This window comes from Dama dama, chromosome 12, assembly GCF_033118175.1.
Source record: "Dama dama isolate Ldn47 chromosome 12, ASM3311817v1, whole genome shotgun sequence".
Lineage (NCBI taxonomy): Eukaryota > Metazoa > Chordata > Mammalia > Artiodactyla > Cervidae > Dama > Dama dama.
Window position 1 is genome coordinate 20,523,897 of NC_083692.1, and position 12,680 is coordinate 20,536,576.

General features: G+C 43.8%; 1 protein-coding gene across 13 annotated transcripts in view; it reads right to left on the reverse strand.

The window, feature by feature from the left end:
• Window positions 1-12,680, reverse strand: part of SIPA1L1 (signal induced proliferation associated 1 like 1) — a 370,378-nt gene that overhangs the window by 57,665 nt on the left and 300,033 nt on the right. For all 13 annotated transcript variants that reach the window (XM_061156758.1, XM_061156766.1, XM_061156764.1 and 10 more), the window contains 3 exons: window positions 11,903-12,476; window positions 10,999-11,273; window positions 2,556-2,825 (listed from right to left, as the gene is read on the reverse strand). In XM_061156758.1, coding sequence (XP_061012741.1) covers window positions 2,556-2,825; window positions 10,999-11,273; window positions 11,903-12,476 — 1,119 coding nt within the window. The remainder of the gene's footprint in view (window positions 1-2,555; window positions 2,826-10,998; window positions 11,274-11,902; window positions 12,477-12,680) is intronic.

A 12,680-nucleotide genomic window follows, 5' to 3' on the forward strand; every position in this document is an offset into this window, starting at 1 on the left:
AAATGGTATCTAGGGGCAGGGCTGGGATGAAGGGGGAGAGTCAGATGGGGAGGCATGGATAGCCAGGAGCATCACGTCCATGTTGCAGTAAGGTAATTTGTTCTCAGTAGAACTAGGAAGGGAATGCTTAAAATTTTTAGTTTTATTTTACTATGTTTCATGGAGGAAATGATACTCTCAGGTCTATTTTATGACTCTAGGTCTTAATGGAGGACTCGGGAAGTATTCCTGGTGAATGTCAGGAGTCTACTGAATACTCACTCGGTACTGTTTCTCAAAGAGTACCTTCTATGTATGCCTCAAAGTTAAAACTTAAATAAGAAATACTGCTTTACTGAAAGTTAGGAATGATGGGATAGGACATCAAACTCTTAAATTTTTACGAGAGGAACAGCCATCTAATTCCATACCCTTCAAAATGAAGAGGAGACAAATAATCTGAAAATTTAGAGCTTAGCGTTCAAGCCCTCCATCGTTAGATCTGAAATCCTAGTCCAGTGTCTTAAAGGATATCTGAAACTAAGAAGACTTGGTAGAGGTCAAATTTTCCAAAAACCGTTGGTAGCCTCGCTTCTGCCAGTTTCATCTTATGCCTTGGAGAGCCACAGGGCTATTACAGTCTTACAGGGAGAGCATGAGAATTCCCTATCCTTTGGATAGAGTTATGGGAAAGGTACACACAAACATCCACAGAAAGAGAAAACATCCACAGAAAGAACTTCTATAAATGGAGTGATGCATTCTATAGCACTTGCCTGCATCCTGAGAGGATAAGAAGCTACAAAAAATATTTTCACTTTCACAGGTCAGTACATTCAGCCATTAGCTTTAGTTTCTGTTGCAGAAATTAAATTCAACATGGGATCAAAATACATTCTGCTATTTTATTATATGGAATGTCATATAAAATAACGTGAAACTGATTTCACTCGTAAATTCCTGATGACTGTCTTGGAAAGAAAGAAAATAGCACTGAGAGGAACAAAAGGTCCTTCTCTAAACAACGGTTTCCTAGGTTCATCTTTCAAAATGTGGGCCAAATCATGAATTCCAGTTAACACACACCTCAGAGGGAGCCAAGTTTGGGATGTGCAGAACAAAGAATTTATTCAGCGATCACTTGGATGCTATTCCTTCCTGAAAATAATGAAAGCAAGAGGAGTCCAGATGGGAATGTAGCCACTTTGGGAGAGGAATCTTTTATTGAGATAAATAGCAAGGCTCTGTAAATAAATCCCCAGGATTATATGAGGAATTTTAGAAAGACAACTAGGGTTTTTTTTTTTGCTTGTCTGTTTTTGTTTTGATCAGATTATTTCTACATGGTATTCTAGTGTTTCTGAAATAGTTAAGTGTCAATGTTTTATGTCTTTTAAGATAAAAGACATCATAGTGTGGTTTTGAAAACCTCCAACTTTCTGCTCTCAGTCTGAACCAATGACTTCTGAAGCATCGCTGGGACGTTTTCCTGGGCGCCCTGTTCTGGCTGGAGTCAGGCTCGCATTTTGGCTCCACAGGGAGCTTTCTTCATTCCACAGCAGCTTCTGGAACAGAGACTTCTCCCTGCCAGCTCTGAGGGTTCCTGATCCCCTCTGCAGTGGGGGTACCACAAAAACACACAGAGGTGTGATCAAGACAAGCACAATGATGGGGACAGGGCAGTACACATACAGAAAGAAGTCAGCTTCTTCTAGCAGAGGACTAGCAGATCACTGTGTTAAACTGTAGTCGAGGTAATCTGGAGTGTCTGAATTTACAGTACAATGACTTAAAATTATACAGTCCATACGTATTCACATTTTAAGAGCACTTACTCTATTTTAATTTTTGCCCTAGGTTCTTAGTTCATGGTGCTGCATTTTGTAGTGAATTTGAGACAAAATGCTAGGGCATCCTGGTTAAGAAAGAATTAACCAGATATGATCTGTGAGGAAATCCACTGCGACTTTCCATTTAACGACCAACCTTGGTCTGTTACTTTCTGGGATCCCTCAATCCCTGCCTGCTCTTTTTAATTACTTTACTCAGGACTGAGTGTTCTAACATCCACTATTTTCTTCTGCATTCAGAGCAGTGGAAAGTATGTTTGTACTATACTAGCGGCTTTCCCTTCTCACAATTCTTTATAACAAAGTAACACAAACACAGACACTCAACCAAAAACCTTCTGTTGCTGCCATCATATCACTGATCCTCTACAAGTCAAAGACTGTCAAAGATGATGATATGGTCAATGCCACCTCAAAGTGACGGACAAGTTCTAGTTCATACGGCTCCTAAGTGTGCAATGATGATTTCTGTTGGTATCACAGCAAAATGAAAGAGCAAAGCCCAGATGCCATTACACAAGGCCAAATGCTTTGCTGGAACACATCTTCATTTACCCTGCTGGCTTCAGAATGCTACCATGGTTTGAAGACCACTAGTGCATGCATCTCAGTTTTAATTTTTGGTTTCTAGTAAAATATGGGCAGCTCAAACACTGGTACTTCTGGGCCTGGAGATATTTAAATCTGGGGCAGAGATTGAGGGCAAACCTTGAAAGACACACTCACCGCCTCTCCAGCGGGCGCCCATCGCTAGAGATGCTGCGGGGGATGTTGGCGGCTCTTTCCGGAGGAGGCATCTTCCCGTCCGCCTTCCCGGTGTTCAGCCTCGAGGTCATGGGACTCTGCACCTGGGACGGGACTTGAGGTGAATGCGGCCCCTTGTTGGCATTCCTCTGCCACTTGTTGTTATTTCGAAAGGGAAACTTGAATTCGTAGGAAACCCCTTCGTTCATTTTGTACTCCATCACTGGCATGCGATAGGTCTCAGAGCAACTCCTAGGGGGAGGGCATAGAGAGAAGAAACGTCAATATTGCTTCTGCTTGTTGGCAGAACCACACGGATTCTCATGAACAGTTAAAACGCATCAAACACTTCATTTTTGGTTTCAAACCATCTTTCAATCATGAAGCCCTACAATCATTTTCCTTTCAAAAACCAGAATCCTCAGAAGCATTATACCCATATTTTCCTTTGCTCAGTTCCAAATACTGGACTTGAGATATGGAATCCTGGACAGACAGTGAGACCTGTGGTCGCCCTGGTGGGGGTGGGGGGTGAGGGTGGAGCAGGGGTAGAGTTGGCTTTGCGACCTGGGGAGGGAAGGTGCCAGGACAGTATATGGGGGGGAGCAGACCTCTAAGACGGGGCCTCGGAGGAAACAGGCAGCTTTCCATCCTTAATCACAAGGAAGCTTTAGATCCTTCCCTTATGATTAAGGATCGAAAAGGGTATATAGTTTTGAATTTCTTGGGATCCCGACAGTCAAAAATAAGTAGGGAGAAATCTTGAAATCCAAACCGAGAGCCAAATTTAGCTCAGGAGGAGAAAAAAAAAAAGTGCCAGTTATTGAAATTAGCAATTATCAAATAAAAAATTATCAAATTGCTGGGGAACAAAGTATAATCTAAAATCAGGCCTCCCCCCAGCTCCCTGAAAGCCAGAAATCTCTCATAGCAGGGCCGGCCCCAGGCAGCAGCCTGAGTGAAATGAATGGCGGGCACACAACTGTCTCCCATCATTTTATCCTCTTTTTGTGCCATCGCCCCAACCCCCAAACCTTAAGAAAGGAGGAACCCACTTTCTAGTCCCCTTCCCCAAACAACCAAGGAAGGTTCAATCCATTACTGACTTGACTGATAGGCAAATTACTGGGGGGGGAAAAAAATCTATTCTCGCCAAAGCATTAACTCAAAGTGTGCATTTGAATTTCATCACTAAGTGGGGAAAAATTTTCTTAAAGACATTTCGAAGATTGAGAAGCATGTGGAAAAATCTCGAAAGGAAAGGTTAAGAGTAATAGCAAAACAGTCTTTTAAGAGGAAATTTAGATGCAGCATAAGCAAAGTCCAGACCAGCGCCGTCCAAAAGAAATACAGCAGGAGCCACCGACAGAAGCCATGTACATAATCTTTAAACGTCCAGCAGACACATCACAAAAGCAAAATGAAACAGGTGAATTCAGTTCAAGAATACATTTTACTTAACGCAATATATCCAAAATGCTATCATTTCAACAAGCGATCAATAAATCAGTATTTAAAAAATTAACGAGAGATTTTACATCCTTGTAAACTTGGAGTGCATTTTACACTTGGGGCACAGCTCCTTTGGGACCAGCCACGTTACAATGGCTCTGTAGCCACAGATGGCTCACGGCTCTTGTACTGGACAGGCACGTCCATAGAGCCTCCAGCTGAAGGCCTGGTTTTGATCTGGGGAAGGGGCTCTTGTTGGTGGGAAAATGGGCACGATGGAATGGTCCCCCCTGCTCATGACCTTGCCCGTGTATTTCAGGGTAAGACTCCCAACAATCACAAAGGTTCTTTCCCTCACCCTCATGACAGCCACAGGTTTTGAAAAGCACTGCTTCTGGACACGTGGGTTTGCTGGGGTCCTTGCCCTCCTCAGTCTCAGCCCAAGCCTCCAACGGGCACCTCTGCTTGGAGCTTCTTTGCCACTCCCTCCAACCCCCGCCAAAGCCAAGGTCAACCCTGATCTGACCCTATGCCCAAGACTCTGCTGTGCCTCTTTTATGCCTGGGTGACAATAGCTTTTGAACTTTTTGGACCACAATCTGAGTGACAAGTACATGTTATACTGTGATACAGCACAACCGTAAATACACACAACCCTCCTCTGATAGCTTCCATTCTGCTATATTCCATGTTAATCCGTTTCATTAAAGAAAAAAATACACTGGATACAACCTCTTAAACAGATTTCATGATCTTTTTAAGAGTTACACCCTGCAGTTTGCAGAACACTGTATGGCCCACTTGACATTCCTTTCAGAAGTTACTGACTTCTTACATAATGAACCCTTTTCTCTGAAATGAGGGATTATCACCTTAGGCTCTGATATAGTATCCAGCTTTGATTCAATATTTCTGACAAAAATATCCATCGCCACATGGTTGGCTGTTAACACAGGTGCTACCGTAGTATATATGAACCTTTCATTTCTGATCGTACATTATCTAGGGTTCTGGATCAGGAAATACAATGCAAGAATGTTGTAGCTTGCCAAAAGAATCTTAACACAAATTTATGATAATGCATGGAAAAATTTCTCTCCACCTCAAAATTATGGTGAGCTTTGCTTCTCCTCTGCGATGGTCTATTTAACTTATAAACTCAATGGACCATGCCATCTACACCCCTTTCTGTCGGCTGCAAGGAACCAACACAAATACAGAATATGTACCGAACTTTATTTTTTTTTTTCATTTATTTTTATTGGTTGGAGGCTAATTACTTTACAATATTGAAGTGGTTTTTGCCATACATTGACATCAATCAGCCATGGATTTATTTACATGTGTATGTACCGAACTTTGCTACATATCCTGGGGTATTATTAACTTTTCAAAAATTTCCCCCAGGCCAGTTTTCAATTTACCTTCTCCCTTTCCTCACCCCCCTTCCACACATACACAGAGATCCCCTCAATGAATTTTAATTCTATACCTTCATAGGCTGATTGCAGCCCATAATGCATCAGGATAGAAAATAAGTAAATAAATAAAATAGAAACAATAATAACATAATACCAAATAGACAATATCTGCTTTGGGGCCTTCCTTAGTTTCTTTGTAAAATGGAAGACTTGCAATTGATAATTACTCTGTTTTCTTCTAGTTCAAGTATTCTTTAAGCTGTATCACATTTAAAACTAAAACTGGTCAAAAGATCTCATTAAGCCGGATATTTTGTCTTCTCTATAGTCTGTATTTCATCCCCACTCCTCTTAACATATTACTAGAAACCTTCTGCATATCCCATAATTATAGAATCAAGTATGATAAGGCCAAAGCAGCGGGGGGGAAGATGCATTTACAGAGACAGAAAAGCAAAGATTTCACAGTGCTAAACCCTTGCCATCCTGTCACTTCTGACTGCCCTCCATGGCAGCAGGCTTCTGTTCCCTTACTTATCTCTGTAAAATATAAGAATGATATATGGAATCCAGAAGTGGGCAGTACACTGAAGGACAAAGATAAAAGGTGGCTTTTCATGACACACGTGAAAATTCACAAAGGGATTTGTATTGTATTACTCCAAGTAAAATCTGGCATTGAACAACAAAAACTCTTGATGCTTACAGCTCATAACTGGCTAGCACTAATCTGGCTCTGCTATAACAACTCTCAGTTCTGAGTATCACTATCCTTGTGGATCAGATGAGGAAATGGAGGCCTGCAGAGATTAATTTGCAAAGACTACACAGCCAAGAAGAAGTGGCAGAGCCAGGATTTGAATCCACAGAATAAGTCTACTTGTAGGTTAGTCTTATTTCAGTCACTAACTAAAGAATATCTCTATTCCAGATCCCCAAACTTCATCTTACATTTGACTATTGCATTTCATTTGGGGCATAGCCCATGACAAAATATCAACAGTTCTCAAAGAGCTACAATCAACAGGAATTAAACTTTAAGTACTAAAAGTGACACAAAGTGACAAGCTGAAACCCTAACTTCATTGAAAAGTCACCCCATCTTCTTTCTTTTTTTAGCTTTTTTATTCTAACTTTTTCCTTTAATTTCTTACTACCCATTGCTCTTTCCTTCATCCTTAAGACCTTAAGAAATACAGATAGAAAATCAGCTGAGTGGTATACTGAACAGACCATCACAATACTGGACTCTTGAATCAGAAAAGTTGGGTGCTTGGGGACAGCTATATCTCTAATAAAACATGTGATTTTGGCTTGGGAATAAAAAAAAACCAACTTAATTTCTTTGAACCAAAGTTCCTCATCTAAAAAAATCAGAGACTTGAACCAGATGGTTTCTAACAGCCCTTCTCACTCTAAAGCAGGATGCTGCTGCACGTTGCAATACTTGTTTTTTAAAATGAGGAAAAAACCTTTGCAATCAATTCTCACTTAAAAAATAATTTGGTCCTTTCAGGTAATTTGTTTTTAGCTTTTCCACTTGAATGGCCCTTGATTGCTTTCCTCAGGGAACTGTATACTCAATTATTTTGTAGTAACCTATAAGGGAAAAGAATCTGAAAAAGAATATATATATATATATGTATAAATTAACTGAATCATGGCGGTACATCTGAAAATAACACTCAATGTAAATCAACTATATTTCAATTAAAAAAATAATCCAAAGGCTGGTGACCCTCAGCAGAATGAAGGGCCACCACTCCCATGCAATACCATTCAGAGCATCGCAACTGAATCTGCTATCTAGGTATTTCTCATCTTGCCACAAGAATGTCTGCTCGAGTCGGTGGTCACAGACACCAAGACATAGAGCTGGTCATACACTCCCACTGGTGATGGACGGGGTGGGGGCTCCCCCAAGCAGTGCGACATCTCACTCCCTGGGGGGAGCCTTCTGGGGAAGTCCACAGCTAAATCCCAAACCTGTTTCTGCAGGACTGCTTCCATCATGCCATCACCCTAGTTGCCCATGCTCACTCTCTGCACAGTTACTAAACCTCTGCAACCCTCATTCTGCTCACTGTTTCAATGGAAATGAGGCTGCCATGAAGACTTTTTCAAAAACCCAGTACATAGTAGGGCCTCAGGAATTTTGCTTTACTTCCCCTGTCCCATTTTCTCTTTAATACACTTTCCTGTGGGAGCAATCATGGAGGGTCTGCCTGTTTCCTGAGGACAAGGAGAAGAGTTGGACTTTACAGGTGTTGCTGAAGCCCCACTTTATTGTTGTTTAACTGGCCTTTTCATTAAAAACAAACAAAAAAAAAAACTTTGCCTTTCCAAAACTAGTGATGCCTCTGTGTGAGCATACATGGATGTTGGTGATTACATACAATCCCCATGCTAGAGCCTGGGCCCTATGACCCCAGGGTCCCGGGGACCCTGAGAAACACGCAGCTGGGGAGGGAGGGCAGCGTGTTTCCAGGAGGCCTCTCTTCCTGGCCCTGGAGCGGCAGCACCAGCTGACAGAGGGGAGAGTGACTAGTCAAAGAGCAGAGTAATTAGCTGCGAGCAAAACAGTCGTGGGAGTGTGAAGTGCGGAGGAGAGGGAAAAAAAGTGACAGAAGAGCATTATCTTATTTTGCTGAAAATTGTAGCAAGGTGTTAATGCTTCAGCTGTTCCTTTGAAGTTGTCTCTAAGGGAGGGAAGGGGAGAGCGGGCTTCTGGTCCTCCAGAGGCATGAAGGGCATCATTTCATACCCACCTAGAAGGTCGGTCATGGTGTCTCAGGTGGAAACTCTAGTGAAAGGGCCAGAGTGCATCTCCGAGGCCCGCGGGGCTGTGCAGTGCACTCATCAGCCCCCCATCCCACGCCTTCACGGGGGCAGGATCCTAACACTCTTCTGTCCCAGCACTGCCGGCTCCATGGCTACTAGAGGATGACAATGATGCCCCAGAAGCCGTAAGGGGCAATGAAGGAAAATACAGCTTATCCACAAAGGCTGTGCTGGAGCCGGCCAGCCCTGATTTGCAGGATCAGACTCTGAGCATCCATCCCAAGTGTGCATTCAGGGGTGGCATGTTGGTAGCTTAAAATTGGCCACGGCGGGAGTATCTGCACCATGGGAATCAGCAAATACTCCAAACCAAGGTTCTTTTCCCCAGAAAGCCAGTTTACCAGCATATCCTGCTTCCACTGGTATATAGGGAAAGGATTTCTGTCCCAAGCATACAAAGCTAAGAGTTTGGATTCTCAAGTTAGACCTGGATTTGCCAGATGAGGCTGGGGAGTTACTAACCTTTCTGACTGTGGGTTTCCTTTAACTAGGAGTAATATTAATACTATTACTTCACAAGGATGTTACATGGATTAAATTTGCTAATCCATATAAAAGTGCTTTTTTCTAGGGCCTGGCATATTAAAGTAATAACTCAGCAAATATTATTTGTTTTTATCAATACACCACAGCAAATATATCTAGTCTAGTATTCTGTGGTAGACAAACCACCTCCTGTCATGGACCCATCTTTCTAGTAACTACTATTCACAGTATAGTGTCAGTAATGTTGCCCATTACATCCCATTTCCTCTCACATACACATCTATTTGTCTCTCCCCATGAACTGAAGAGCCAAGAAACACAGGGAAGGACCCCTGAGCAGACAGATGGCATCTGACGATCAACAGACTTCCTTTTGAGTAGATTAGTCCTTAGACCAGCAGCCTCTGTACCTAAGGCTGTCAGGTTACATGAAAAGTGAAAGTGAAAGTCACTCAGTCGTGTCTGACTCTCTGCGACCCCATGGACTATATAATCCTCGGAATTCTCCAGGCCAGAATACTGGAGAGGGTAGCTCTCCAGTAGGGTAGCTGTTCCTTTCTCCAGGGGATTTTCCCAACCCAGGTCTCCCGCATTGCAGATGGATTCTTTACTGACGGAGCCACCAGGAGGCCCAAGAATACTGAAGTGGGTAGCCTATCCTGTCTCTGGCAGATCTTCCCAACCCAGGAATTGAACTGGGGTCTCCTGCATTGTAGGTGGATTCTTTAACAGCTGAGCTACCAGGGAAGCCCAGGCAAGTTACACAGCTTGGTTATTTTCTCCAGTTTATCAGTGACTGCTTAGACATACAGACTATTAAGTAGACAATTCACAGCAGAGACTATGGGATGGAAAACAGGCCAAAGAAAGAGAAAGAGGATCACAGAGCACTTGGAGAGTGCTGCAAGGACCCAGTTGCCTTTCCGATTGCACTCGAGTCATTCTTGAATTGCAGTTAAGCAAAATACTTAACATTTATACTATGTGCTTGAGGAAATGAAGGTAGTTTCAGAATTAAACCCTCCCTGCCCTCGAAATAGCTAAAACAAAAAGTTCTGGATATAAATTTTGGTTTCCAGGGAAATCCAGTCATCAGAAAGGGAGCAGTTCTTAAAACTATGAGAGAAGGGGATTTTCACCACATTCTGACATCGGCACATCCACCTAGGAGGTAAGCAGTACTAAATACCATCCTGAGCACAGTCTGGCCTGTAACACTTGGTCTGAAGAATTGAAGTACATGGATACTGCCATTGCTGCTTACTTTTTAAAGGGCACAAATAACCCATCCTAACTGTTTACACATTCTATCATTTGACATTCGTGAATCTATAAAAGCTCAGGTGCAGGACTGGTCCTGTTTTGGGGGGAAAAATAGCGTAAGAATATTGTCTTGGCCTTAGAAAGTCTAAGCATTAATTGCCAAAGCCTAAGAGGAACTCTTAGAAAATAACGGGTTTAAACCAAACTAACAGATTGAAAAAAAAAAAAAAAACCTAGCAAAAATAGCATGTGCATGTTCAAAGGAGGAAAGAAACAGTTGATTAAATCTGTTCCATCAGGAAATCTCCCCAGAGACAGAGAAATTAAATTTTCAACAGTGCTGCAGGCTTGGCAGAAGCTGGGAGGGGCGGGGAGCTCCTGGGCTCCCCTTTGTGAAGTCGGGGAACTACACTGTCCCGGCATCACGAGCGGGGCTAGCTTCTCTGAAGTCGATTTCTGACACATGCAGATGCACTTAAGAAAAAGCTTGGCAAGTCACATTCAGCCCTCCAGGCTGAGACAGCAGGGGTCAAAAACAGTACTTCAAGAGTTCTGGACAGCAACTGGCTACAAATGGGAGATGCAGGAGAAGCAGGGTCATGGAACACAAAAGAAAAGAGTCTGACAGTTTGTCATGCTGAGTGTCTCTTAACATCAAATGTTCCATGTTTCTCAGCTACTGGAGCAAGATGTTTAAAGGGGATATTTACCAGACTTCTCTGTCTCTGACGGTGACTTTATATACCCAGAGATGTAAATCCTGGGAATGGTCCAAGCTGGTGATTCCTTCCAGCTGCTGTTGCCACATGCTGAAAGGGAGCTGTGTCCTGAGTCAGACCTTCCGTGGAGGGGACTTTCAGCATCGCCTGTAACCCAGCACTCTTCACACGCCCCCCTACACTCCCACCCAGCTGGGGAATGTTCTCCACGCTACACCGATGGCCCCGGACTCTCAGACCTACCTCCGCGGGGTGCAGTCGTCATGTGGGGGGATGATGACGACCTTCACTGTGACCGATGTTCTCAGGAGGTCGATCATCTGCTCGTGGCTCAGAGTGGCCACGGCCACCTTGCAGATCTCTACCAGCCGGCTGCCCTGCCTCAGCCCTGCCTGCCAGGCATAGCCGTAGGGCTCCACATCCGCCACGATGCCCTCGTAGTTGACATGGAAGCCGAGCTGTCCCAGCCCATTCCTTCGCAGAGTCATCTCCACTGATTCACAGCCTTTTGACACGAACTAGACAAAGAACACAAAAGACATCACAGTCTGATGAACCCACTAGGGTCTTAAGTGGTATGCGTGGCCAGCAGGGTTATTTCTGAATACTCTAACGCCAGCTGAAGAGCAGGCTGGTTATTTTGCCTTCACTAATCTCCATTCATTAGGCCCAAAGGAACACACTTGTTGTGTCCAAAGAACTCAATGGCTTCTCTGAAGTTACAATGAAACCTCTAACAGAGACCTACAGGGAGCTGGCAGTGAAGAAAAATGGGTGTTCTGCTACTCATTTTGCCCTTAAGACATCCAAAGCAGCAGATACTCAATCCAACAACTGTTTTCACCCGCTAAAGCCGACTGGCTGGGCTACATCATCAGTCACCACGGCAATGGGATCAGGTCACATGCAAATGAGCTTCCAACAAAGATGCACAGTCAGGGTGTCTTCCCCCACTTGTTCTGCTACTTGTGCTGCTGAAAAAAATGATGGGAAGCGAGTGTGACATAAACTCTGGCTTCCTTCCCACCATGAAGGGAGTTTTCAGAGGGCCTAATAAAACAGGACGGGCTTCTGTAACTTGGCTCTCACCTGCATGGAAAGCTTGATGAAAAAGGGACATGCACGTAAGAGGAAGGAAAACACTGACCTGAAGCCTTCTGACAATCTCTTTGATGTCATCATTGCTAACGAAACTCTCCACGGACACACATTCGCCTCTCTCGTAGAAGACTTTGAGGCTGGCGTCGGTTGAAGTCCACCCTATCACATCTCTGCAGGAACAGTTGAAAACCACACTCTTTGTCTCCTGTTCGATGAGGACGACGAACTCATTGGAGACCCCGAGGAGGCAGTCGATCTCCATGGCCTTGTTGTAGTCCTTGGCCCGGACAGCCCACACAATGGCCCCCAAGCTGCTGAGCTCAGCTCCTGGGTACGGCTTAGACTTTTCCTTCTTCTTGGAGGCCAGAGAAATGAACGGAAACTTGCCGGATGGGTCAATAGGGGTGTTGGTGACATTCTTCTCTGCCAGGTCTTTCAGGTACTCCTGGCGGGTCCGGGTTGCCATGGCCCGGAACTTCTCCGACTTATGAGCGGCATTTTCTGCATTAATCACTTTGGCCAAAAGGAAGTCCCTGAACACATTTGACTTAGGGAAGGTGACCCCTTTGGGGATGGGAGGTCCAAAAGAAGGCACGTCTCTGGACCTGGTGACAGCCACACTACAGAGAGAAGGACCAGTGAGAAAGAGGCTGGTCAATATTTCTCAGACTCACAGCAGGAGGATAAAATACACTTTCTCAATGACAGAGACATCCTTCAAAAGGAAAATAACTGGCATCTTCCCACAAGGAACAACACACACTTCTGCTTAACACGAGCAGACTTTTCCATTCAATCATATTTAGGACTTAGGAAACAACATT